The following is a 27,931-nucleotide window of genomic DNA, read 5'->3' on the forward strand; positions in this document are numbered from 1 at the left end:
TTGGGGGGACTGGGAGGGATTGGGGGGAACTGGGAGATACTGGGAGGAACTGGGAGGGGACTGGGATTGTCTGGGAGGGATTGGGAGAGTACTGGGAAGGGACTGGGGAGGGATTGGGGGGGCATTGGGAGGGGCCTGGGAGGGACTGGGAAGGGATTGGGGGGCACTGGGAGATACTGGGAGGAATTGGAGAGGGACTGGGAAGGACTAGGATGTACTGGGAGGGGGCTGGGGGGCACTGGGAAGGGACTGGGAGGACTGGGATGTACTGGGAGGGGACTGGGGGGCACTGGGAGGGGACTGGGAGGGACTGGGAAGGGATTGGGGGGCACTTGGAGAGACTGGGAGGGACTATGAGGGACTGGGAGCTCTGGAGGGGACAGGGAGGGACTGGGAGACACTGGGAGAGCACTGGGAAGGGATTGGAGAGGAGTGAGACAGATTGGGAGGATACTGGGGAGGGACTGGGAAGGGATTGGGGGGCACTGGGAGGGGACTGGAAGGGACTGAAAGGGACAGGGAAAGGATTGGGGGGCACTGGGGGGGGACTGGGATGTACTGGGAGGGATTGAGATGTACTGGGATGTACTAGGCGGGGACTAGGAGGGGACTGGGATGTACTGGGAGGGCACTGGAGGGGACTGGGAGGCACTGGGAGGTGACTGGGAGGCACTGGGAGGGGACTGGGAGGCGCTGGGAGGGGACTGGGAGAGACTGGGAGGCACTGGGAGGGGACTGGGAGGCACTGGGAAGGACTGAAGGGGACTGGGAGGGCACTGCCATATACTGGGAGGGCCTGGAGGGAGGCACTGGTCCATACTGGTGGAGGCTGGGCTGTCCGAACTGGTCCATCCTGGAGCTGGAAGGGGCGTGGCTGGGGATGGGGCGTGGCTGGGGATGGGGCGTGGCCTGCTGTAGCCCCACCCACCCCCTCTTGCCCCGCCCTCCTCAGACCCCCCCCAGCAGCTCTGGCTGGAGACCCCTCCCCCCAACGCCACCTTCCGGGTGGGGGAGCGCCTGCGCCTGGGGTGCCACGCCCGGGGGGGGCACCCCCCCCCCCGCCTCACCTGGACCAAGGTGGGGACCCCCACCCTCAGGGTCTCAGGTGGCCGGGACCCCCACCCACACCCCCACCCACCCCCACCCCGAGGGACCCTGGTGTCCGGGACCCCCACCCACACCCCCCACCCCCACCGAGACCCCCACCCTCAGGGACCCTGGTGTCCGGGACCCCCACCCAGACCCCCACCCACCCCGAGGGACCCTGGGGTCTGGGACCCCCACCCACGCCCCCACCCCCACCGAGACCCCCACCCTCAGGGACTCAGGTGTCTGGGACCCTCACCCAGACCCCCACCCACCCCCACCCCGAGGGACCCTGGTGTCCGGGACCCCCACCCCCACCCAGACCCCCACCCACCCTGAGGGACTCTGGTGTCCGGGACCCCCACCCACACCCCCCACCCCCACCGAGACCCCCACCCCGAGGGACCCTGGTGTCCGGGACCACCCACCCTGAGAAACTTGGGTGTCCGGGACCCCCACCTACACCCCCCACCCTGAGGGACCCAGGTGTCCGGGACCCCCACCCAGACCCCACCCACCCCAAGGCACCCTGGTGTCCGGGACCCCCACCCAGACCCCCACCCAACCCCACCTTGAGGGACCCTGGTGTCTGGGACCCCCACCCAAACCCCACCCACCCCCACCCACACCCCCACCCACCCCCACCCCGAGGGACCCTGGTGTCTGGGACCCCCACCCAGACCCCCCCCCCCCCCCGAGGCACCCAGATCTCGGGGACCCCCACCCAGACACCCCCCCCCAGAGGCACCCGGGTGTCCGGGACCCCCCCCCACCCCTGGGTGCCCCCCACCCACAGGAGGGGCGCCCGCTGAAGGAGGGCACCCAGGTCTCCGGGACCCCCACCCAGACCCCCCACCCACCCTGAGGGACCCTGGTGTCCAGGACCCCCCCCCAGACCCCCCCCCCAAGGGGCACCCGGGTGTCCGAGACCCCCCCCCACCCCTGGGTGCCCCCCACCCACAGGAGGGGCGCCCGCTGAAGGAGGGCACCCAGGTCTCCGGGGGTCCGGTGGTCTGGCGGGAGCTGGTGGTGACGGTGACACCCAGTGACAACGGGGCCACCTATCGCTGCGAGGCCGCCGGGGACCCCCGGGGCCCCGCCCTCAGCGCCAGCACCCGCCTCCGCGTCCTCTGTGAGCGGGGGAGGGGGCGGGGGGGGGTGGGGGGGGTGGCCATGGGGTGGTGGTGGCCATGGGGTGGTGGTGGCCATGGGGTGGCCATGGGGTGGTGGTGGCCATTGGGTGCTGGTGGCCATGGGGTGGCCATGGGGTGGTGGTGGCCATTGGGTGCTGTTGGCCATGGGGTTGCCATGGGGTGGTGGTGGCCATTGGGTGCTGGTGGCCATGGGGTTGCTGTGGGGTGGTGGTGGCCATTGGGTGCTGGTGGCCATTGGGTGCTGGTGGCCATGGGGTGCTGGTGGCCATGGGGTTGCCGTGGGGTGGTGGTGGCCATTGGGTGGTGGTGGCCATGGGGTGCTGGTGGCCATGGGGTTGCCATGGGGTGGTGGTGGCCATTGGGTGGTGGTGGCCACGGGGTGGCCATGGGTGGCCATGGGATGCTGGTGGCCATGGGGTGGCCATTGGGTGCTGGTGGCCATGGGGTGGTGGTGGCCATTGGGTGCGGGTGGCCATGGGTGGCCATGGGGTGCTGGTGGCCATGGGGTGGTGGTGGCCATGGGGTTGCCATGGGGTGGTGGTGGCCATTGGGTGCTGGTGGCCACAGGGTGGCCATGGGTGGCCATGGGGTGCTGGTGGCCATGGGGCGCTGGTGGCCATGGGGTTGCCGTGGGGTGGTGGTGGCCATTGGGTGCTGGTGGCCATGGGTGGCCATGGGGTGGCCATGGGGTGCTGGTGGCCATGGGGTACTGGTGGCCATGGGGTTGCCGCGGGGTGGTGGTGGCCATTGGGTGCTGGTGGCCATTGGGTGTTGGTGGCCATGGGGTTGCCATGGGGTGGTGGTGGCCATTGGGTGGTGGTGGCCACGGGGTTGCCATGGGGTGGTGGTGGCCATTGGGTGGTGGTGGCCACGGGGTGGCCATGGGTGGCCATGGGATGCTGGTGGCCATGGGGTGGCCATTTGGTGCTGGTGGCCATGGGGTGGTGGTGGCCATGGGGTTGCGATGGGGTGGTGGTGGCCATTGGGTGCTGGTGGCCATGGGTGGCCATGGGGTGCTGGTGGCCATGGGGTGCTGGTGGCCATGGGGTTGCTGTGGGGTGGTGGTGGCCATTGGGTGCTGGTGGCCGTGGGGTGCTGGTGGCCATGGGGTTGCGATGGGGTGGTGGTGGCCATTGGGTGCTGGTGGCCACAGGGTGGCCATGGGTGGCCATGGGGTGCTGGTGGCCGTGAGGTGGTGGTGGCCATTGGGTGCTGGTGGCCACAGGGTGGCCATGGGGTGCTGGTGGCCATTGGGTGCTGGTGGCCATGGGGTGGCCATGGGGTGGTGGTGGCCATGGGGTGATGGTGGCCATGGGGCTGCCCTGGGGTGGTGGTGGCCATTGGGTGCTGGTGGCCATTGGGTGGTCATGGGGTGCTGGTGGCCATGGGGTGGTGGTGGCCATGGGGTGGCTGTGGGTGCTGGTGGCCATTGGGTGCTGGTGGCCATGGGGTGGCCATGGGGTGCAGGTGGCCATGGGGTGAAGCCCCCATTGGGTGCCCCCGGGGTGAGGGTGCCAGCACCCCCGTGCCCACCCGTGACCCCCCCCCGGTGTCCCCAGTCCCGCCCCTCTCGGTGGCCATCACGGCCACACCCCGGGAGGTGCGGCCCGGCCACGCCCTGCTGCTGACCTGCCTGGCCGGCCCCGCCCACCCCGCCCCCGCCCTGCGCTGGCACCGCCACGGCCACCCGTGCGTCACCTCCCCCTGTCACCCCCTGTCACCCCCACGTCCCCCCGTGTCCCCCACATCCCCCCACGTCCCCCCATCCCCGTGTCCCCCCGTGTCCCCACGTCCCCAATGTCCCCAATGTCCCCCCGTGTCCCCGTGTCCCCATGTCCCCAATGTCCCCAATGTCCCCAATGTCCCCCATGTCCCCCTGTCCCCCCGTGTCCCCGTGTCCCCCCGTGTCCCCACGTCCCCCGTGTCCCCGTGTCCCCCTGTCACCCCCCGTGTCCCCATGTCCCCGTGTCCCCTTGTCCTCCCACATCCCCATGTCCCTGTGTCGCCCCATGTCCCCCCGTGTCCCCACGTCACCCCCGTGTCTCCGTGTCCCCCTGTCCCCCCGTGTCCCCCTGTCCTCCCGTCACCCCTGTGTCCCCCTGTCCCCCCATGTCCCCGTGTCCCCCTCTGTCCCCCCATGTCCCCACATCCCCCTGTGTCCCCCTGTCCCCGTCCCCCCGTGTCCCCCTGTCCCCACGTCACCCCCGTGTCCCCCCGTGTCCCCCTGTCCCCACGTCACCCCCGTCCCCCGTGTCCCCCATGTCCCCCCATGTCCCCCTGTGTCCCCCCATGTCCCCCTGTCACCCCTGTGTCCCCACATCCCCCATGTCCCCACGTCACCCCCATCTCCCCGTGTCCCCCTGTCCCCACGTCACCCCCCGTGTCCCCACGTCACCCCCCGTGTCCCCGTGTCCCCCCATGTCCCCATGTCCCCACGTCCCCCATGTCCCCATGTCACCCCCGTGTCCCCACATCCCCCCACATCCCCCATCTCCCCGTGTCCCCCTGTGTCCCCCTGTCCCCATGTCACCCCCCATGTCCCCGTGTCCCCCCCTGTCCCCACGTCACCCCCCGTGTCCCCATGTCCCCCCCGTCCCCATGTCCCCCCGTGTCCCCCTGTCCCCACGTCACCCCCCGTGTCCCCGTGTCCCCCCATGTCCCCATGTCCCCCTGTCACCCCCGTGTCCCCACATCCCCCCACATCCCCCGTCTCCCCATGTCCCCCCGTGTCCCCCTGTCCCCACGTCACCCCTGTGTCCCCACATCCCCCATGTCCCCACGTCACCCCCCGTGTCCCCGTGTCCCCCCATGTCCCCCCGTCCCCCCGTGTCCCCCTGTCCCCACGTCACCCCCCGTCTCCCCATGTCCCCCCGTGTCCCCCTGTCCCCATGTCACCCCTGTGTCCCCACATCCCCCATGTCCCCATGTCACCCCCGTCTCCCCGTGTCCCCCCATGTCCCCCTGTCCCCACGTCACCCCCCGTGTCCCCGTGTCCCCCCCGTCCCCGTGTCCCCCCGTGTCCCCCTGTCCCCACGTCACCCCCCGTCTCCCCATGTCCCCCCCCGTCCCCATGTCCCCCCGTGTCCCCCTGTCCCCACGTCACCCCCCGTGTCCCCGTGTCCCCCCATGTCCCCATGTCCCCCTGTCACCCCCGTGTCCCCACATCCCCCCACATCCCCCATCTCCCCGTGTCCCCGTGTCCCCCCCTGTCCCCACGTCACCCCCCGTCTCCCCATGTCCCCCCGTGTCCCCCTGTCCCCACATCACCCCCGTGTCCCCCTGTCCCCCTGTCCCCACGTCACCCCCCGTGTCCCCGTGTCCCCCCCGTCCCCGTGTCCCCCCGTGTCCCCCTGTCCCCACGTCACCCCCGTGTCCCCCTGTCCCCACGTCACCCCCCGTCTCCCCGTGTCCCCCCGTGTCCCCCTCTCCCCACGTCACCCCCGTGTCCCCCCGTGTCCCCGTGTCCCCCCGTGTCCCCCTGTCCCCACGTCACCCCCCGTGTCCCCGTGTCCCCCCGTGTCCCCCTGTCCCCACGTCACCCCCCGTCTCCCCGTCTCCCCAGGGTGCCGGGCGAGCCCCTCCCCCCGTCGCCGGGGCCCTTCGGGGGGGTGACGGCCGGGTCCCGCCTGCGCCTGCAGGTGACCCTGGGGGACCAGGGCCAGCGCCTCACCTGCGAGGCCACCAGCCCCGCCCTGGGCGTGGCCGTCAGCGCCGCCCACCACCTCCTCGTGCGGCGTGAGTGGGGGACTGGGAGGGGACTGGGAGGGGACTGGGAGGGACTGGGATATACTGGGAGGGGACTGGGGGGGACTGGGAAGGGTCTGGGAGGGACTGGGATATACTGGGAGGGGACTGGGGGGGACTGGGATATACTGGGAGGGGCTGGGTGGGGACTGGGAGGGAGTGGGAGGGGACTGGGAGGGACTGGGATATACTGGGAGCAGACTGGGATATACTGGGAGGGGACTGGGGGGGACTGGGATATACTGGGAGGGGCTGGGTGGGGACTGGGAGGGACTGGGATGGACTGGGAGGGATGGGGAAGGGTCTGGGAGGGACTGGGATATACTGGGAGGGGACTGGGATATACTGGGAGGGGCTGGGTGGGGACTGGGAGGGACTGGGAAGGGTCTGGGAGGGATTGGGATATACTGGGAGGGGACTGGGAGAGACTGGGAGGGACTGGGAGGGGATTGGGACATACTGGGAGGGACTGGGAGGGGACTGGGATGTATTGGGATGGACTGGGATGGACTGGGAAAGGACTGGGCGGGGACGGGGGGGGTATTGGGTGGGACTGGGAGGTACTGGGAGGGGTCTGTGGGGTTCCTGAGGGTTACTGGGAGCACTGGGAGGTGTCTGTGGGGTTCCTGGGGGTTGCTGGGAGCACTGGGATGGCACTACAAGGGCACTGGGGGTTACTGGGAGGCACTGGAAGGGCTCTGTGGGCTTACTGGAGCTTACTGGGAGGCACTGGGAGGGCTCTGTGGGGTTCCTGGAAGCACTGGGAGGGCTTTGTGGGGTTCCTGGGTGTTACTGGGAGCACTGGGATGGCACTACAAGGGCACTGGGGGTTACTGGAAGGCACTGGGAGGTGTCTGTGGGGTTTCTGGGGGTTAGTGGGAGGCACTGGAGGGGTCTGTGGGCTTACTGGAGCTTACTGGGAGGCACTGGGAAGGCTCTGTGGGGTTCCTGGGGGCTACTGGGAGCACTGGGATAGCACTACAAGGGCACTGGGGGTTACTGGAAGGCACTGGGAGGTGTCTATGGGGTTTCTGGGGGTTACTGGGAAGCACTGGAGGGGTCTGTGGCCTTACTGGAGCTTACTGGGAGGCACTGGGAAGGCTCTGTGGGGTTCTTGAGGGCTACTGGGAGCACTGGGATAGCACTGCAAAGGCACTAGGGGTTACTGGAAGGCACTGGGAGGTGTCTATGGGGTTTCTGGGGGTTACTGGGAGGTACTGGGAGGGGTCTGTGGGGTTACTGGGAGCCGCCCCCCCCAGATGCCCCCCAGTTCTCGGCGGGGGCGGGGGCGCTGGTGGTGGCGCGGGAGCACGGGGGGGTGCGGCTGCCCCTCGCCGTCCTCGCCCACCCCCCCGTGGAGAGCTGCGCCTGGAGCCTGGCCGGCCGCGCCCTCCTGCCCGGTGCGTACTGGGAGCACTGGGAAGCACTGGGAGGGGGAGCTGGGGCCACTGGGAGCCATTGAGAGGGGATCTGGAGGCATTATGGAGGTGCTGGCAGGCACTGGGAGGGGCTAGGGGGTTACTGGGAGGCGCTGGGAGGCACTGGGAGGGGGCTAGGGGGTTACTGGGAGGCACTGGAGGCACTGGGAAGCACTGGGAGGGGGCTAGGGGGTTACTGGGAAGCACTGGTGGAGGATTTAGAGGCACTGAGAGGTACTGGGAGGTATTGGGAGGGGGCTATGGGATTACTGGGAGGCACTGGGAGGTACTAGGAAGCACTGGGAGGTACTGAGAGGTATTGGGAGGGGGCTATGGGATTACTGGGAGCACTGGGAGGGAGAGCTGGGGCCACTGGGAGACACTGAGAGGGGATTTGGAGGCATTATGGAGGTGCTGGGAGGCACTGGGTGGGGGCTATGGGGTTACTGGGAGCGCTGGGATGTACTAGGAGACACTAGGAAGGGTCTATGGAGTTACTGGGAGTACTGGGAGTAGTCATTGGGGTTACTGGTAGCACTGGGAGACACTGGGAAGGGCCTGTAGGGTTACTAGGAGGCACTGGGAGACACTGGGAAGGGCCTATAGGTTTACTCGGAGGCACTGGGAGATACTGGGAAGGGACTATGGAGTTACTGGGAGCACTGGGAGGGGTCATTGGGGTTACTGGTAGCACTGGGAGACACTGGGAAGGGCCTATAGGGTTACTCGGAGGCACTGGGAGATACTGGGAAGGGTCTATGGAGTTACTGGGAGCACTGGGAGGGGTCATTGGGGTTACTGGTAGCACTGGGAGACACTGGGAAGGGCCTATAGGGTTACTAGGAGGCACTGGGAGATACTGGGAAGGGTCTATGGAGTTACTGGGAGCACTGGGAGGGGTCATTGGGGTTACTGGTAGCACTGGGAGACACTGGGAAGGGCCTATAGGGTTACTCGGAGGCACTGGGAGATACTGGGAAGGGACTATGGAGTTACTGGGAGCACTGGGAGGGGTCTATACCCCCCCCGCAGACTCAGGGGGTCCCGGGGGGGGGGGTCCCCGCCCCCTGACCTCTGACCTCTGCCCCCGCAGAGGGGTCCCCCCGTCACCGGCTGGCGGAGGGGGGGGCCCTGGAGATCGGCAACGTCACCCGGGGGGACGCCGGCACCTACGGGGTGCGGTGCCGCAACGCCGAGGGGACGGCCAGCACCCACCTCACCCTCCTCGTCCACTGTCAGCACCCTATGGCTCCCTATGGCACCCTATAGCACCCTATGGCTCCCTATGGCTCCCTATGGCACCCTATGGCTCCCTATGGCTCCCTATGGCACCCTATGGCACCCCATAGCACCCTATGGCACCCCGTAGCACCCTATGGCTCCCTATGGCACCCTATAGCACCCTATGGCACCCCATAGCACCCTATGGCTCCCTATGGCTCCCTATGACACCCTATAGCACCCCAGGGCACCCTATGGCACCCCATAGCACCCTATGGCTCCCTATGGCACCCTATGGCTCCCTATGGCACCCCATAGCACCCCATGGCACCCCATAGCACCCTATGGCTCCCTATGGCACCCTATAGCACCCCAGGGCACCCTATGGCTCCCTATGGCTCCCTATGGCGCCCTATAGCACCCCAGGGCACCCTATGGCTCCCTATGGCACCCTATGGCACCCCATAGCACCCTATGGCTCCCTATGGCACCCTATAGCACCTTAGACCACCCCATGACACCCATAGCACCCCACTGCACCCTATAGCACCCTATAGCACCCTATAGCACCTTAGACCACCCCATGACACCCATAGCACCCCACAGCACCCTATAGCACCCTATAGCACCTTAGACCACCCCATGGCACCCTATAGCACCCTATAGCACCTTAGACCACCCCACGGCACCCTATAGCACCCCACTGCACCCTATAGCACCCTATAGCACCCTATAGCACCTTAGACCACCCCATGGCACCCATAGCACCCCACTGCACCCCACAGCACCCTATAGCACCCTATAGCACCTTAGACCACCCCACAGCACCCACGACCCCCATAGCACCCCCCCGCACCCTATCGCCCCCTATAGCACCCTATAACCCCATACCATCCCTTTGCCTGTCCCCCCCCCAACCTTGACCTTTGACCTCGACCCCCCTCCCCAGCACCCACCCTGACCTCTGACCCCCACCCAGACCCCCCGGCCATCGTGCGGGTGCTGGACCCGGTGGTGGTGGACGAGGGTGACAGCGCGGAGCTGGTGTGCGAGGCCGAAGGCAGCCCCCTGCCCCCGGGGAGCCTGCGCTGGGGACGCCTGGTGGGGACACGGGGGGACACTGGGGACATGGGGGACATTGGGGGGGTGGGGACATGGGGGGACATTGGAGACATTGGGGGACATTGGGGACATGGGGACATGGGGGGACATTGGGGGACATTGGGGGGGTGGGGACACGGGGGGACATGGGGGACATTGGGGACATTGGGGGGGTGGGGACACGGGGGGACATGGGGGACATTGGGGACATTGGGGGACATTGGGGACGTGGGGACACAGGGGGGACATGGGGGACATTGGGGGCGTGGGGACATGGGGGGACATTGGGGGACATTGGGGACACTGGGGGACATTGGGGACATTAGGGGATAGGGGGACATGGGGGGACATGGGGGGACATGGGGGGACATTGGGGATATGGGGGGACATTGGGGACGTGGGGACGTGGGGGGACATTGGGGCCATGGGGGGACATTGGGGACCTGGGGGGACATTGGGGACATGGGGGGACATTGGGGACGTGGGGACATGGGGGGACATGGGGGGACATTGGGGACATTGGGGGATGGGGGGACATTGGGGACATGGGGACACGGGGGGACATTGGGGACATTGGGGACGTGGGGACATGGGGGGACATTGGGGGACATTGGGGACATTGGGGACGTGGGGACACAGGGGGGACATGGGGGACATTGGGGGGGTGGGGACATGAGGGGACATTGGGGACACTGGGGGACATTGGGGACATTAGGGGATAGGGGGACATTGGGGACGTGGGGACATGGGGGGACATTGGGGATATGGGGGGACATTGGGGACACGGGGACATGGGGGGACATTGGGGACACAGGGACATGGGGACGTGGGGGGACATTGGGGACATGGGGGGACATTGGGGACGTGGGGGGACATTGGGGACACAGGGACATGGGGACGTGGGGGACATTAGGCACATGGGGGGACATTGGGGACACGGGGACATGGGGGGACATTGGGCACATGGGGGGACATGGGGGACATTGGGGACATGGGGACATGGGGGGGACACTGGGGGGACATTGGGGGGACATGGGGGGACGTTGGGGACATGGGGGGAGATTGGGGACATGGGGGGACATTGGGGACATGGGGACATTGGGGGGACATTGGGGATGGGGGGACATTGGGGGGACATTGAGGGGACATGGGGGGACATTGGGGACATGGGGACACGGGGGGGGTGACACTGTCCCCGTCCCCCAGGCGGAGGCGGGGCCGCTGGCCGAGGGGCTCCCGGCGGAGCTGCACCCCGAGGGGGGGCTCCCCGTGGGGCGCCTGTGGGTGCGGGGGGCGCGGCGGGAACTGGGGGGACCCTACGAGTGTCGGGTGGAGACCGGGGTGCCCCCCCCCGCCCGCGCCATCGTCCGCCTCGTCATTCGCTGTACGTGACCCCGGGGGGCGGGGCCGGACATAGCCAATGAGGGAGGTGGAAATATAAGGGGGCGGGGCGGGATGTAGCCAATGAGGGAGGTGGAAATATAAGGGGGCGGGGCGGGACGTAGCCAATGAGGGAGGTGGAAATATAAGGGGGCAGGGCCGGACATAGCCAATGAGGGAGGTGGAAATATAAGGGGGCGGGGCGGGGACAGACAACTAATGGGAAGCCAGCCAATGGGGGATGTCCATGGGTGGGGTCACCCAATGGGGGTTGTCCATGGGTGGGGTCATCCAATGGGGGTTGTCCATGGGTGGGGCCACCCAATGGGGGACCTTTATGGGAGGGGCTACCCAATAGGGGACAGCCAATAAGGGACAGCCAATGGGGGATGTCCATGGATGGAGTCACCCAATAGGGGACAGCCAATAGAGGCCAGCCAATGGAGGATGTCCATGGGTGGGGCCACCCAATGGGAGACAGCCAATAGGGGCCAGCCAATGGGGGATGTCCATGGGTGGGGCCACCCAATGGGAGACAGCCAATAGGGGCCAGCCAATGGGGGATGTCCATGGGTGGGGCCAGCCAATGGGGAACAGCCAATAGGGGCCAGCCAATGGGAGATGTCCATGGGTGGGGTCACCCAATGGGGAACAGCCAATAGGGGCCAGCCAATGGGGGATGTCCATGGGTGGGGTCACCCAATGGGGAACAGCCAATAGGGGCCAGCCAATGGGGGATGTCCATGGGTGGGGCCACCCTATGGGGACATCTATGGGAGGGGCCACCCAATGGGGGCCAATCACAGGGACGCTGAGGCCAGGGGTGGATGCCTGGGCGGCCAATCCCAGCCCTGACACCCTCTCCCCACCCCTCCCCCAAGATGGCCCCGAGCTGGAGGCGGAGTCGGAGGCGGAGCCAGTGCCGGTGCTGGTGCCTGATGGGGCGGACACGGCGCAGCTGCGGTGCCGCGCCCAGGGCGTGCCCGGGGTGTGGCTGCACTGGGAGCATCGGGGCCACGCCCTGCAGCCCGATGAGGCCAGGTACCTCAACTGGGCCCAACTGGGCCAAACTGGATCCAGTCAGGGCCAACTGGGGTCAACTGGGGCCAACTGGGCCAAACCGGACCCAACTGGATCCAGTCAGGGCCAACTGGGGTCAACTGGGGCCAACTGGGCCAAACCGGACCCAACTGGACCCAGTCAGGGCCAACTGGGATCAACTGGGGCCAACTGGGCCAAACTGGACCCAACTGGACCCAGTCAGGGTCAACTGGGGTCAACCACACCCAACTGGGCCAAACTGGACCCAAAAGGGTCCAATCAGGGTCAACCAGACCCAACTGGGCCAAACTGGACCCAACTGGACCCAGTCAGGGTCAACTGGGGTCAACCGGACCCAACTGGGCCAAACTGGATCCAACTGGACCCAGTCAGGGCCAACTGGGATCAACTGGGGCCAACTGGGCCAAACTGGACCCAACTGGACCCAGTCAGGGTCAACTGGGGTCAACCACACCCAACTGGGCCAAACTGGACCCAAAAGGGTCCAATCAGGGTCAACCAGACCCAAGTGGGCCAAACTGGATCCAACTGGACCCAGTCAGGGTCAACTGGGGTCAACCGGACCCAACTGGGCCAAACTGGATCCAACTGGACCCAGTCAGGATCAACTGGGCTCAACTGGGGCCAGTTGGGCCAAATCAGTCCCAGTTCCACCCCAATCCCAGTCCCAGTTTCACCCCAGTCCCAATTCCACCCCAATCCCAGTCCCAGTTCCACCCCATCCCAGTCCCTGTTCTGCCCCATCCCAGTCCCAGTTCTCCCCAGTCCCAGTTCCACCCCAATCCCAGTCCCTGTTCTGCCCCATCCCAGTCCCAGTTCTCCCTAGTCCCAGTTCTACCCCACCCCAGTCCCATTTCCGCTCCATCCCAGTCCCTGTTCCGCCCCATCCCAGTCCCAGTTCCCCTCCATCCCAGTCCCTGTTCCGCCCCATCCCAGTCCCAGTTCCCCCCCAACTGGTCCCAGTTCTACCCCAGGTTCCAGGAGCACCAGTGGCGCGAGGGTCCCTGGACCAGTAGCCTCCTCACCGTGACCAACATCACCCTGGATCGGGCCCGTCTCCGTCACCAGTACCACCGCCTAAATGGGGACCAGTACAAGAAGCCACACCAGTACCAGTACCAGAACTGGCACCAGTATCAGAACTGGGACCAGTACCAGAACTGGACCCTCGGCACCTTCGTCTGCGTTGCCCAGAACCCACTGGGCACCGTCCGGCGTCGCCTCCAGCTCCAGCTCGCCGGTACTGGGAGGGCACTGGGAGGACACCGGGGACACTGGAAGGACTTTGGGGGGCACTGGGGTGGATATTGGGAGCACTGGGATGGATATTGGGAACACTGGGACAAGCCAATGAAGCACTAGGAGGGTACTGAGAGGGACTGGGGGGCACTGGGCGGCTATTAGGGGACACTGGGAGGATACTGGGGAACACTGGAGATACTGGGACGCAGTGGGAGGATACTGGGGGGTACTGGGAGGCTATTAGGAGACACTGGGAGGATACTGGGTGGCACTGGGAGGCTATTAGGGGACACTGGGAGGATACTGGGGGGCACTGCGAGGAGATGGGGGGACACTGGGAGGATACTGGGGGGCACTGGGAGGCTATTAGGGGACACTGGGAGGATACTGGATGGCACTGGAGATACTGGGGGGCACTGGGAGGATACTGGGGGGTACTGGGAGGCTATTAGGAGACACTGGGAGGATACTAGAGAGCACTGCGAGGAGATGGGGGGACACTGGGAGGATACTGGGGGGCACTGGGAGGCTCTTAGGGGACACTGGGAGGATACTGGGTGGCACTGGAGATACTGGGGGGCACTGGGAGGATACTGGGGGGTACTGGGAGGCTATTAGGAGACACTGGGAGGATACTAGAGAGCACTGCGAGGAGATGGGGGGACACTGGGAGGATACTGGGGGGCACTGGGAGGCTATTAGGGGACACTGGGAGGATAATGGGTGGCACTGGAGATACTGGGGGGCACTGGGAGGTGATGGGGGGACACTGGGAGGGTACTAGAGGGCACTGGGAGGATACTGGGGGACACTGGAGATACTGGGGGGCACTGGGAGGAGATGGGGGTCCCCTTGACCCCCCTCCCACTCCCCCAGACCGCCCGGACCCCCCCCAAGATTTGGGGGTGTCGGGGGTCACCCCCACTTCCCTCAGCCTGGCCTGGACCCCCGGCTTCGATGGGGGGCTGCCCCAGAGCTTCCTCGTCAGGTAAAGGGGGGGATCCCCCCATGGGCACCCCAAAAACCCCATGGGCACCCCAAAAATCCATGGGGACCCCCAAAACCCCATTGGGGACCCCAAAAACCCATAGGGTACCCCAAAAACCCCACGGGGATCCCCAAAACCCCATGGGGAGCCCCAAAACCCATGGGGTACCCCAAAAACCCATAGGGGAACCCAAAAATCCATGGGGAGCCCCAAAAACCCCATGGGGACCCCCAAAACCCCATGGGGAGACCCAAAACCCATGGGGTACCCCAAAAACCCCATGGGGATCCCCAAAACCCCATGGAGACCCCAAAAATACATGGGGAGCCCCAAAAACCCCATGGGGACTGCAAAAACCTCATTGAGACCCCAAAACCCTCATGGGAGCCCCCCAAATCCCTTGGGCTCCCCCCCCAAATCCATGAGGAACCCCAAAAACCTCATGGAGACCCCAAAAATCCATAGGAACCCCCCCAAATTCCTTGGGTACCCCCCAAAATCCATCAAGACCCCCCAAAAACCTCACGGAGACCCCCAAAACCTTATGGGAGCCCCCCAAACACTTTCGGTCCCCACAAAAATCCATGAGGAACCCCAAAAACCTCACGGAGACCCCAAAAACACATAGGAGACCCCCCCAAATCCCTTGGGTCCCCCCCCAAAAATCCATGAAGACCCCCAAAAACCTCATGGAGATCCCCAAAATCTCATGGGAGCCCCCCAAACACCTCAGGTCCCCCCCAAAATCCACGAGGAACCCCAAAAAACTCATGGAGACCCCAAAAACACATAGGAGACGCTCCCAAATCCCTTGGGTCCCCCCCCAAAATTCATGAAGACCCCCCAAAAACCTCATGGAGATCCCCAAAATCTCATGGGAGCCCCCCAAACACCTCAGGTCCCCCCCAAAAATCCATGAGGAACCCCAAAAAACTCACGGAGACCCCAAAAACACATAGGAGACCCCCCCAAATCCCTTGGGTATCCCCCAAAAATCCATGAAGACCCCCAAAAACCTCATGGAGACCCCAAAACCTCATGAAGATCCCTTGGGTCCCCCCCAAAAATCCATGAAGACCCCCCAAAACCTCATAGGAGCCCCCCAAAAAGCTGGGGTCCCCCCTAAAATCCATGAGGAACCCCCAAAAACCTCATGGAGACCCCCAAAAATCTCATGGGGGCCCCCCCAAAACCTTGGGGCCCCCCAGAACCCCATTGGGACCCCCCAAAAAAACTCAGGGGACCTCCTTGGGACCCCCAAAAGCAATGGGGACCCTCAAAACCTCTTTGGGACCCCCCAAAACCCCCCCGTGGGTTCCCCCCAAACCCAGCTGGAACCCCACAGCCCCATTTCCGGGTCTCCCATTGGGTGTGGTGCGTCACTTCCGGTTCGCTCATCTCCCCTTATTTCCGGGCCTCCTCAGGGTCCCAACCACACTTCCGGGTCCCCCATGCCACGCCCCTCCCATTTCCGTTCTCCGATTGGGGCTTAGACGGAAGTTCCGGTGACGCCCAGTCCGTTTCCGGCGCGGTTCTTTCACACTTCCGGTCCGCCCACTCCCCCACTTCCGGTTTTCTCCTCCCGCCCCAGCGCGAGGGGCCCCGGCGCCCCGCCCCCCCCCGCCACCATCCTCGCGCCCGGCCCCACCCTGACGCTGGGAGGGCTCCGCCCCGCCACGCCCTATGACGTCGCCGTGAGGGCGCGCAACTCTCGCGGTGACAGCGCACCTGCCGTCATCAGAGCCGTCACTTCCGGTAACGGGGAAGGCGGGGCCGGAAGCGGGGGGGGCCGGAAATGGGTTCAAACCGGAAACGTGGCTGAGGAGGTGGAGGCGGAAATGGCGCGAGGGACCGGAAGTGGGCCGGAAATGCGTCTCCGGACCGGAAGAGGATGTGGGCGGGTGGGAATTGGAACCGGAAGTTGCACCGGAAATGAGCTGAACCGGAATGGTCTGGCGGGGGTGGGGGGGACACGCACATCTCACCCGGAAATGGGTGGGCAGCTGGCGGGACCCGGAAGCAGTTTACCGCAGAACCGGAAGTTGGGGCTGGACCGGAAGTGGGTCCATCCTGGGGACGAGCAGGGTCTCGAGGTGTGGGGATGGGCGGGACCGGAAGTCGAAGCCGAAACGGAAGTGAGGGCCCTCGGACCGGAAATCGCTTTGGCCCAGGGCATGGGTGGGAACCGGAAGTGAAGGCCGGAGGGGGCGGGGTCAGAACCGGAAGTGCCCCCCCGACGCCTGCCTTCCCTCCCTCAGAGCTGCCCGAGGATTCGTCGCCGGTGGGGGCAGAGCCGGCCCCGCCCCTTACAGGTGAGCCCCGCCCCTTGCGGGGGGGGGGAGTGGGTGGAAGGTGGGGGATGGGCGGGGCCTCCTGGGTTGCTCCTCCCACCCTCTCTATCCCAGCAGGCTTTGCGGTACCCCCCGCCCTCGCGGGGGGTCTCGGCGCCCTGGGGGGGCTCCTGCTGCTGGGTAACGCCGCCCTCTGGGGGGCGCTGTTGTGGAGACGTCGCATCCGGGGCGGGGCTTCAAGCATCCGGGGCGTGGCCTCAAGCACCCAGGGCGTGGCCTCAAGCATCCAGGGCGGGGCCCAAGGCCTTCGCCTTAAGGCGGGGTCCCCGAACGACTACGTCACGCCCGAGAGCGTGGAGGTGAGGGGTGGGGCAGCCTGGGGGCGGGGCGGTGGGAGGGGGTGGGGCGAGCCTGACCACGCCCCCCCCCGGAGGGTCATACAGGTGTGTCCTCCGCCTCCCCCCCAGCTGAGCTCTATGGGGTCGTGGGTGACCCCCAACGACCCGCCCCACCCGTGGGACCCCCCCGTGGGTGAGTATTGGGGGAAGGGCAGGGGGTGGGTGTGTCCCCCCCAAGCCCCTCCCCCACACTCACCCCTCCCCCCAGGTGACCTCCACCCTTACGAGGACGTGGCCGAATGGGGGGGCTACGATGAGGTGAGGAGGGGGGGGAGGGGTGCCCCTTGGGGGTGGGGGGAGGGGTCCCCCGACTCTTGGGACCCCCTGAGGATTTTGGGGGGGTGGGGGAGGGGCTCCCCGGATTTCCGGGTCCCGCCCTAAACCCCCCTCCCCCCCCCCCATAGGTGGCCCCCCCGGAGCTCCCCATCACCCTCCAGGGGGAGCTGGTGTGAGGTGTTGGGGGGGGCGGGACCACGCCCCCAAGAAAGCCACGCCCCCAAGAAGCCACACCCCAAGAAGCCCCACCCCCTAATAAACCCCGCCCCCTCGGGGGAGGAGCTTACCTAGGTCTGTGTGTTAATGGTGGGGGCGGGAGCTTCCCCCCTTTTGGGGGACCCCCCGCCCCTTAAATGACGCTGCTCGCTTCAGCCAATCAACAGGGTTTATTTGGGGGGGGGGGGATGACACACACGCCCCGCCCCCCCACTTTCCAGTTTCCTCCCAGTTCAGGGTCTCCCACCCCATTTTGGGGTGAAATCTCCCAATTTTGAGGTTCAGCCCTCCCCCAATTTGGGGTCCCCCTCTCAGGGGCCCCCCCCAATTTGGGGGGGGACCCCTTTAATCACACCCCTCCCCCCCAATTAACAACCTTCATTAATGAGGCCTTGGGGAGGGGGAAGGAGTATTGCGGGAGGGGCGGAGCTACACAGCAGCCCCGCCCCCCCGGGGCACTCTTAAAGGGGCAGCGCCCCTAAGGGGGGGAGGGGCAAAAGGGGGAGGGACGCCTGGGTCCCCATTGCACCCCCTTTTTTTACCCCTCCCCCCCCCCAAACCAATATGGTTCAGAGACTCATTTCCCGGAAATGGGGGGGGTGGGGCTCTGGAGGGGCGGAGCCAGACGTCCGGGTCCCTTCTGCGAAGCTCCGCTCCCCTTTCACCCCCCCCCCAAAATGAGCGATTTCACAGAAATCAAGAAAAATGAATACGGGGGCGGGGCCCGGATGCCGGGGTTCCCCCCTCCTCTGATGTCACATCCGGGGGGGGGCCCACACCCCTCTGACGTCACTTCCGCCCCTAGGAGGTGGGGGAGGGGCGGCGGGCACCACGGCGGCTCTTCAGGAGGAGGCGGAGCTGGGGGGGAGGGAGGGAGTCAGCACGGGGGGTGTGTCCCGAAATCCGGGGGTTTCACCCCAAAAATCCTGGGGGGTGACCCCAAGTTTTGGGGGTGTCCAAAAAAATCCCGGGGTTCGCCCCCAAAATCCGAGAGTTTGACCCCAAAATCTTGGGGGGGGGACTCCAAAATGCTGTGGGTGACCCCAAAATTTTCGGGAGAGCCAAAAATCCGGGTGGGTGACCCCAAAGTTTGGGGGTGCCCCAAAAATCCTGGGGTTTGATCCCAAATTCCTGGGATTTGACCCCAAAACCCTGGGGGAGACCCCAAAATATTGGGGGGGGCGTGTGCAAGAATCCTGGGGTTTGACCCCCAAATTGGGGTGCAGCATCAAGGTTTGGGGGTTCCCAGGGTGATTTTGGGGTGTGATGGGGTTATTTTGGGGCACAACAGCAGGATTTTGGGGTGCAGCAGCAGGATTTGGGGGTTCCAGGGGCCATTTTGGGGTGCAATGGGGCCATTTTGGGGCAGAGAAGCAGGATTTTGGGGGCGCAACAGCAGGATTTGGGGGTTCCAGGGGCCATTTTGGGGTTCATCGTCAAGATTTTGGGGTCCCTCCTCAAGATTTTGGGGTTCATCATCAAGATTTTGGGGCGCAGCAGCAGGATTTTGGGATTCCAGGGGCCATTTTGGGGTGCAATGGGGCCATTTTGGGGCAGAGAAGCAGGATTTTGGGGGCGCAACAGCAGGATTTGGGGGTTCCAGGGGCCATTTTGGGGTTCATCGTCAAGATTTTGGGGTTCCTCCTCAAGATTTTGGGGTTCTTCCTCAAGATTTTGGCATTCCAGGAGGAATTCGGGGGGGGGTCCCCTCCCGTTACTTGCAGGCAGCAGCAGGAGGATTTGGGGGTGCAATGGGTGGGTTGTTTGGATTTGGGGGGGCGGGGTTGGATTTGGGGGGGCTCTTGGGGGATCCCACCTGGTCTCCGGGGGGTCCGGGGGGCAGCAGGCTGTGGGGGAGGTCGTGTTCGAGGTTGCGGGTGCCAGGGTCGGCCCCCCAAGCCAGAAGAAGACGGATGAGGGGTTCCTGACTCGGGCCCCCCGGTAGCGCCGCCGCCATGTGGAGGGGGGTGTTGCCGTGGGCCTGGGGGGGGGACACGGGGGGGTGAGGGGTCCCCCAAAATTCCCACCGCCCCATAGACACCTTCAAACCCCATAGATGCCCCATAAGTACCTCAAAGCACCTATAGAACCCCATAGATCTCCCCATAGATCCACCATAGACATCTCGAACCCCCCCTAGATCCACCACAAAGCCCCCATAGATCCCCCCATAGAGCCCCATAGATCCCCAAAGCCCCATAGCTCCACCATAGACGTCTCCAACCCCCCATAGATGACCCATAAGTACCTCAAAGCACCTATAGAACCCCATAGATCTCCCCATAGATCCACCATAGACATCTCCAACCCCCCCTAGATCCACCATAGGCACCCCAAAGCCCCCCCTAGCTCCCCAAAGCCCCCCTTAGACCCCATCATTCCTCCCCAGCACCCCATAGATCCCCCCCCCAAGCCCCATAGGTGCCCCATAAGTGCCGGAGGAACCTCGTTTACCTTCATGTTAACGAGGCGAGGGGCCACCCCGGGTTGACGGAGGAGGAGGTGGGTCAAGGCCAAGTTCCCGCCCCTCACGGCCAAGTGTAGGACGGTCTGGCTGCTCTTCATGTCCTGCCGGGGGCACCCAGGTGTTGGGTGGGGGTCCCATCACCCCATTGACCCCCCCCAAGGCACCCATGTGACCAGGAAGGGGTCCTACCACCCCATTGACCCCCCCCAAGGCACCCATGTGATCAGGAAGGGGTCCCACCACCCCATTGACCCCCCCCAAGGCACCCATGGGACCAGGAAGGGGTCCCACCACCCCATTGACCCCCCCCAAGGCACCCATGGGACCAGGGGGCACCCATACATTGAGGGGGGCACCCATAGGTCCGGGGGGGGGGCACCCATACGTTGAGGGGGGCACCCATGGGTGGGGGTACCTGGCTGCCGCAGTCGGCCCCCATACGCAGCAGCAGCTCCACGCAGAGGAGTCGTTCTTGGGGGGTGGAAGTGGGGGGACCCCCCCCCCCAAAACCCCCCCCTCGCAGCGAGGCATTATGGGATAGGACGGCGCAGTGGAGGGGGGTCTGGCCTGGGGGGGGGGGAGAGGGGAGAGCAAATTGGGGGGGGTATCCCCAAAATAGGGACCCCTGCCAAATTGGGGGCCCCCCTGAGGGACAGCCCGGGGGACCCCAAAGACCACCCCCCAAATTGGGGACCCCCCCAATGGACCCCTCCCGGGGGACCCCCAAGACTACCCCCCAAATTGGGGACCCCTCAACTGAGACCCCCCCCCAGGGACCCCCCCAAACCAGGGACCCCCAAGATCCCCCCCAAATTGGGGAACCCCCCAGGGGACCTCCAAGACCCCCCCCCAAATTGGGGACCCCTCAACTGAGACCCCCCCCCAGGGCCCCCCCCCAAACCAGGGACCCCCAAGACCCCCCCAAATTGGGGACCCCCCCCATGGACCACCTCCAGGGGACCCCCATGACCCCCCCCCAAATTGGGGACCCCTCAGCTGAGACCCCCCCAGAGACCCCCCCCAAACCAGGGACCCCCAAGATCCCCCCCAAATTGGGGAACCCCCCAGGGGACCTCCAAGACCCCCCCCCAAATTGGGGACCCCTCAACTGAGACCCCCCCAGAGACCCCCCCCAAACCAGGGACCCCCAAGACCCCCCCCAAATTGGGGACCCCCCCCCAGGGACCCCCCAGGGGACCTCCAAGACCCCCCCAAATTGGGGACCCCCCCCATGGACCCCCCCCAGAGGACCCCCAAGACCCCCCCAAAATTGGGGACGCCGCAAAACCCCTCCCCCAAAACCCCACCCCATAGACACGCCCCCACCCCAAACCACGCCCCTCCCCCCGGAGCCCCTCCCCCCCCCCTCTTGGGGCCCCCCCCCAAATTTTCTGACCTTCGAAATTTCGGGCTTCCACGTTCACGGGGACCCCCGATGACATCACGGCCTGGAAGGGGGGGGAGGGGTGAGCCCCCGGGTGTTTTGGTCACCCGTGGGGGGGGGGGGGGGGTGCCTGGGTCCCCCGTGGGGGGGTTTTGGGGTGCCACCCGCGTGCCTGGGTCCCCCGTGGGGGGTTTTGGGGTGCCACCCGGGCACCTGGGTCCCCCGTGGGGGGTCTTGGGGTGCCACCCGGGTGCCAGGGTCCCCCGTGGGTGGTTTTGGGGTGCCACCCGCGTGCCTGGATCCCCCGTGGGGGGTTTTGGGGTGCCACCCGGGTGCCTGGGTCCCCCGTGGGGGGTTTTGGGGTGCCACCCACGTGCCAGGGTCCCCCGTGGGTGGTTTTGGGGTGCCACCCGAGTGCCTGGGTCCCCCGTGGGGGGTTTTGGGGTGCCACCCGCGTGCCTGGGTCCTCCATGGGGGGTTTTGGGGTGCCACCCTGGTGCCAGGGTCCCCCGTGGGGGGTTTTGGGGTGCCACTCGGGTGCCAGGGTCCCCCGTGGGGGGTTTTGGGGTGCCACCCGCGTGCCAGGGTCCCCCATCGCAGAGTTTTGGGGTGCCACCCGAGTGCCTGGGTCCCCCATGGGGGGTTTTGGGGTGCCATCCGGGTGCCAGGGTCCCCCGTGGGGGGTTTTGGGGTGCCACCCGGGTGCCTGGGTCCCCCGTGGGGGGTTTTGGGGTGCCACCTGCGTGCCTGGGTCCCCCGTGGGGGGTTTTGGGGTGCCACTCGGGTGCCAGGGTCCCCCGTGGGGGGTTTTGGGGTGCCACCTGCGTGCCAGGGTCCCCCGTGGGGGGTTTTGGGGTGCCACCCCGCCACTCGGGTCCTACCTGGAGGACGCGGGGGAGTCCGTAGGTGGCGGCGAGGTGCAGCGCGGTGCGACCCCATTGGTCGGCGGCGTCGGGATCCGCCCCCAGGGTCAGCAGGTCCCCGACCACGCCCGGCGCCGCCGCCGCCGCCGCCACCAGCAACGGCGTCTGGGGGGGGGGAGGGGCAAGGGTCAGAGGTCACCGGACACCCCCAAACCCCCAGCCCCTACGCCCCCCCCCCGGACCCCAAAACTGACTCGAGAGCCCAAATTATTACCTCGTTATTACCCCATTAATTACCCCTTATTACCCCCTTATTAGTTAGCCCCTTATTAATTAGCCCCTTATTAATTAGCCCATTATTAATTAGCCCATTAATTCACCCCTATTAATTACCCTTTATTACCTCTTATTAATCCCCACTTATTAATTCCCCCTTATTAATTACCCCTTATTACGCTCTTATTAATCTCCCCTTATTAATCTCCCCTTATTAATCGCCCCTTATTAATCTCCCCTTATTAATTACCCTTTATTACCCCTTATTACCCCTTATTACCCCTTAATTCCCCTGTATTAATTACCCCTTATTACCCCTTATTAACCCCCTAAAATCTCTCACTTATTAATTACCCTCTTATTAATTACCCCTTATTATACTCTCATTAGTCTTATTATTCCCTTATTACCCCCGATTACCTCGTTATTACCCCATTCACCCCCATAACCCCATTATTACCCCATTATTACCCCATTATTACCCCGTTATTACCCCGTTATTACCCCATTAATACCCCAGTCACCCCCATAACCCCATTATTATCCTGTTATTACCCCGTTATTACCCCGTTACTACCCCATTCACCCCCATAACCCCCTTATTACCCCCTTATTACCCCATTTTTACCCCGTTACTACCCCGTTCACCCCCATAACCCCATTATTACCCCATTATTACCCCGTTATTAGCCCCTTATTACCCCATTACTACCCCGTTCACCCCCATAACCCCATTATCACCCCGTTATTACCCTGTTATTACCCTGGTACTACCCCATTACTACCCCGCTCACCCCCATAACCCCATTATTACCCCATTATTAGCCCCTTATTACCCTGTTACACCCAGTTCACCCCCATAACCCCATTATTACCCCCTTATTCCCCGTTATTAGCCCCTTATTACCCCGTTACTTACCCCGTTCACCCCCCATAACCCCCTTATTACCCCGTTATTATCCTGTTATTACCCCGTTACTACCCCGTTCACCCCCATAACCCCCTTATTACCCCGTTATATCCTGTTATTACCCCGTTACTACCCCATTCACCCCCATAACCCCTTATTACCCCGTTATACCCCGTTATTACCCTGTTACTACCCAGTTCACCCCCATAACCCCATTATTACCCCCTTATTACCCCATTATTAGCCCCTTATTACCCCGTTACTACCCCGTCACCCCCCATAACCCCCTTATTACCCCGTTATTATCCTGTTATTACCCCGTTACTACCCCATTCACCCCCATAACCCCCTTATTACCCCGTTATTACCCCGTTATTACCCCGTTATTACCCTGTTACTACCCAGTTCACCCCCATAACCCCATTATTACCCCCTTATTTCCCTGTTATTAGCCCCTTATTACCCCGTTACTAACCTGTTCACCCCATAACCTCTTATTACCCCGTTATTATCCCGTTATTACCCCATTTTATTACCCCGTTACTACCCAGTTCACCCCCGTAACCCCATTATTACCCCGTTATTACCCCGTTACTGCGCCGTTCACCCCCATAACCCCCTTATTTCCCCGTTATTAGCCCGTTATTACCCCGTTACTGCCCCGTTCACCCCCATAACCCCCTTATTTCCCCGTTATTAGCCCGTTATTAGCCCGTTATCGCCCCGTTATCGCCCCGTTACCTTCCCGCGGTGCTCCCGCAGCTCCAGCTGCCCCAACGCCTTGAAGACCTCGGCGGCCGCCCGGGCCGGGGCCCGCAGCCCCCGCGCACACAGCACGTGTAACAGCCTGGGGGGAGGGGCGAGGGGGGGTCAGGGTGGGGACACCCCCCCCCCCCAGCACCCTCAGCTATCCCCAGCACCCATAACTACCCCCACCCAGGAAGTCTTGCCCCGTTGACCCCTCCCATCACCATCCCAATTGCCCCCCCCCTCCCCCCGGTGACTTCCCCGTCGCCCTCCTTGCCCCCCTTCACCCTATTGGCCCCCCATTGACCCCGTTGACCCCCCCATTGACCCCGTTGGACCCCCCATGGCCTCCATTGACCCCCTCATTGACCCCGTTGACCCCCCATGGCCTCCATTGACCCCTCATTGACCCCGTTGACCCCCCATTGACCCCGTTGACCCCCCATGGCCTCCATTGACCCCCCCATTGACCCCATTGACCCCCCATGGCCTCCATTGACCCCCCATTGACCCCATTGACCCCCGTTGACCACATTGACCCCCCCATTGACCCCATTGACCCCCCATTGACCCCGTTGACCCCCCATGGCCTCCATTGACCCCCCATTGACCCCATTGACCCCCGTTGACCCCATTGACCCCCCCATTGACCCCGTTGACCCCCCCATTGACCCCGTTGACCCCCCATTGACCCCATTGACCCCCCATGGCCTCCATTGAACCCCCATGGGGTCCTATTGCCCCACATCCTGCCCCATTGACCCCTATAGATCTCCCACTGATCCTACTGACCCCCATGTCCCCTATAGACTCCCCTATGGGCCCTATTGACCCCCATGACCCCTATAGACCCCCTCCATGGGCCCCATTGCCCCCACATTTTGCCCCATTGACCCCAATTGGTCTCCCATTGTTCCTATGGACCCCCATGTCCCCTATAGACCCCTCCCATTGACCCCACATCTTGCCCTATTGATCCTGATTGGTCTCCCATTGATCCTATGGACCCCCGTGACCCCTATAGAGTCCCCTATGGGGCCCATTGCCCCCGCATCTTGCCCTATTGACCCCTACTGATCTCCCATTGACCCTATTGACCCCCACGTCCCCTATAGACTCCCCTATGGGCCCTATTGACCCCCATGACCCCTATAGACCCCCTCCATGGGCCCCATTGCCCCCACATCTTGCCCCATTGACCCCAATTGGTCTCCCATTGTTCCTATGGACCCCCATGTCCCCTATAGACCCCTCCCATTGGCCCCACATCTTGCCCCATTGATCCCGATTGGTCTCCCATTGATCCTATGGACCCCCGTGACCCCTATAGAGTCCCCTATGGGGCCCATTGCCCCCGCATCTTGCCCTATTGATCCTGATTGGTCTCCCATTGATCCTATTGACCCCCACGTCCTCTATAGACTCCCCTATGGGCCCTGTTGACCCCCATGACCCCTATAGAACCCTCCATGGGTACCATTGTCCCCACATCTTGCCCCATTGATCCCTATAGATCTCCCACTGATCCTACTGACCCCCGTGTCCCCTATAGACTCCCCTATGGGTCCTATTGACCCCCATGACCCCTATAGACCTTCCCATGGGTCCTATTGCCTCACATCCTGCCCCATTGACCCCTATAGATCTCCCATTGATCCTATTGACCCCCACGTCCCCTATAGACCCCCTCCATGGGCCCCATTGCCCCCACACCTTGCCCCATTGACTGATCTCCCGTTGACCCCATCGACCCCTATGTCCCCTATAGACCCCTCCTATGGGCCCCACATCTTGCCCCATTGATCCTAATGACGCCCCCCCCCCCTCCTCCCCCATTTCCCCTCCCCCGCCCCCAGCCCCCCAAGTTGACCCCGCCTCACGTGTCACCCTCCTCGTCCTGGCGCAGGAGGTCCCGGGGGTCCATGGCGCGGACGGCGGCGCGGGCGGCTGCCAGCTCGCCGGGGTCAGGCTCGGGGTCAGGTTCGGGGTCAGAGGTCAACCCCCCCAGGCCACCTCCCATAATCCCCCCTGCCACCAGCGGTTGGGCCCAGGAGGGGCCTGGGGGAGCAAAGGGGGCTGCGGCCTGGGGGGTGGGGGGTGGGGGGGTACTGGGGTCAGAGGTCAAGGGGTGGGGCGCCATGACCTTTAGTACCGCCCCCCATTGCTCCAGTTGCCCCCATGTCCTGCCCCATTGATCCCATTGACTCCCCATTGACCCCCATTGACCCCATTGACCCCCATTGACCCCCCTTGACCCCCCATTGCCCCCATTGACCCCCCCATTGACCCCCACTGACCCCATTGACCCCCATTGACCCCCATTGACCCCCCTTGACCCCCCATTGCCCCATTGACCCCATTGACCCCCCCATTGACCCCCCTTGACCCCCCATTGACCCCCATTGACCCCCCAAAGCCCCCATTGACCCCCCTTGACCCCCCTTGACCCCCATCGACCCCCCATGAACCCCCATTGACCCCCCAATGCCCCCATTGACCCCCTTGACCCCCCTTGACCGCCATCGCCCCCCCATTCCCACCCATTGACCCCCATTGACCCCCCTATGCCCCCCATAGACCCCCATTGACCCCCCATGAACCCCCATTGACCCCCCATTTCCCACCCATTGACCCCCATCGACCCCCCACTGGCCCCCATTGACCCCCCAATGCTCCCATTGACCCTATTGACCCCCCTTAAACCCCCTTGACCCCCATTGCCCCCCAATTTCCCACCCATTGACCCCCCAATGCCCCCCATAGACCCCATTGACCCCCATTGACCCCCCATTAACCCCATTGACCCCCAATACCCCCATTGACCCCCCTTGACCCCCCTTGACCGCCATCGCCCCCCCATTTCCCAGCCATTGACCCCCATTGACCCCCCTATGCCCCCCATAGACCCCCATTGACCCCCCATGAACCCCCATTGACCCCCCATTTCCCACCCATTGACCCCCATCGACCCCCCACTGGCCCCCATTGACCCCCCAATGCTCCATTGACCCTATTGACCCCCCTTAAACCCCCTTGACCCCCATTGCCCCCCAATTTCCCACCCATTGACCCCCCAATGCCCCCCATAGACCCCATTGACCCCCATTGACCCCCCATTAACCCCATTGACCCCCAATACCCCCATTGACCCCCCTTGACCCCCCTTGACCCCCATCGCCCCCCCATTTCCCAGCCATTGACCCCCATTGACCCCCCCATGCCCCCCATAGACCCCCATTGACCCCCATTGACCCCCCAATGCCCCCATTGACCCCCTTGACCCCCATCACCCCCCCATTTCCCACCCATTGACCCCCATTGACCCCCCCAATGCCCCCAATGCCCCCATTGACCCCCATTAACCCCCCATTGAGCCCCCATTGGCCCCATTGACACCCATTAATCCCCCATTGCCCCCCCCATTGACCCCATTGACCCCCCCATTGACCCCCATTGACCCCCAGTTGCCCTTCCCCTCCCCCCACCGGGTCCCCCCTCACTGGCAGCCCCCCAAGTTGGGGGCTCCTCCCCCATAGGCCCCGCCCGGGCCACCGTGGGGCACAGGAGGGACCCCAGAGGGGTTGGGGGGCGCGGTGGGGGGGCGGGGCCAGGGGGCAGGCGGGGCCGGGGGCGGGACCAGGGGACCTGAGGGGGAGACAGGGTGGGGGGGGGGACGTTGGGGACATGGGGGACATTGGGGACATGGG

General features: G+C 64.6%; 2 protein-coding genes across 2 annotated transcripts in view; one reads left to right on the plus strand and one right to left on the minus strand.

Annotated features, from left to right (window-relative positions):
• Positions 1-17,635, plus strand: part of LOC142077452 (nephrin-like) — a gene marked incomplete at its 5' end in the record, with an annotated part of 35,036 nt that extends 17,401 nt beyond the window's left edge. Inside the window, 16 exon segments of the mRNA XM_075139434.1 lie at positions 953-1,077; positions 2,050-2,218; positions 3,800-3,929; positions 5,803-5,975; positions 7,244-7,384; positions 8,496-8,636; positions 9,573-9,724; positions 10,937-11,108; positions 11,986-12,145; positions 13,141-13,406; positions 14,285-14,396; positions 15,988-16,574; positions 16,655-17,046; positions 17,155-17,218; positions 17,294-17,343; positions 17,490-17,635. Coding sequence (XP_074995535.1) covers positions 953-1,077; positions 2,050-2,218; positions 3,800-3,929; positions 5,803-5,975; positions 7,244-7,384; positions 8,496-8,636; positions 9,573-9,724; positions 10,937-11,108; positions 11,986-12,145; positions 13,141-13,406; positions 14,285-14,396; positions 15,988-16,574; positions 16,655-17,046; positions 17,155-17,218; positions 17,294-17,343; positions 17,490-17,537 — 2,882 coding nt within the window.
• Positions 17,636-18,349: 714 nt separating this feature from the next.
• LOC142077451 (NF-kappa-B inhibitor delta-like) lies at positions 18,350-26,246 on the minus strand. Its single transcript, XM_075139433.1, has 8 exons — positions 26,105-26,246; positions 24,219-24,324; positions 22,310-22,456; positions 21,441-21,492; positions 20,460-20,611; positions 20,032-20,145; positions 19,394-19,558; positions 18,350-18,435 (listed from the first exon to the last, which is right to left on the minus strand). Exons 1-8 carry the CDS (start codon positions 26,242-26,244, stop codon positions 18,379-18,381), a joined length of 933 nt encoding a protein of 310 aa, XP_074995534.1. The 5' UTR covers positions 26,245-26,246; the 3' UTR covers positions 18,350-18,378.
• Between the last annotated feature and the right edge of the window lie 1,685 nt (positions 26,247-27,931).

The sequence above is a fragment of the Calonectris borealis genome, unplaced genomic scaffold, assembly GCF_964195595.1.
Source record: "Calonectris borealis unplaced genomic scaffold, bCalBor7.hap1.2 HAP1_SCAFFOLD_256, whole genome shotgun sequence".
Classification (NCBI taxonomy): Eukaryota; Metazoa; Chordata; class Aves; order Procellariiformes; family Procellariidae; genus Calonectris; species Calonectris borealis.

What these genes read in the sequence shown, in the direction of transcription:
- LOC142077451 (XM_075139433.1), bottom strand. Translation starts at nt 26,244, where the DNA reads ATGGGAGGTGGCCTGGGGGGGTTGACCTCTGACCCCGAACCTGACCCC. An exon ending in TGCGGGAGCACCGCGGGAAG is followed by an intron (nt 22,457 to 24,218) that starts GTAACGGGGCGA and finishes CCCCCCCCCCAG; the next exon opens with ACGCCGTTGCTGGTGGCGGC. An exon ending in GGAAGCCCGAAATTTCGAAG is followed by an intron (nt 20,612 to 21,440) that starts GTCAGAAAATTT and finishes CCCCCCCCCCAG; the next exon opens with GCCAGACCCCCCTCCACTGC.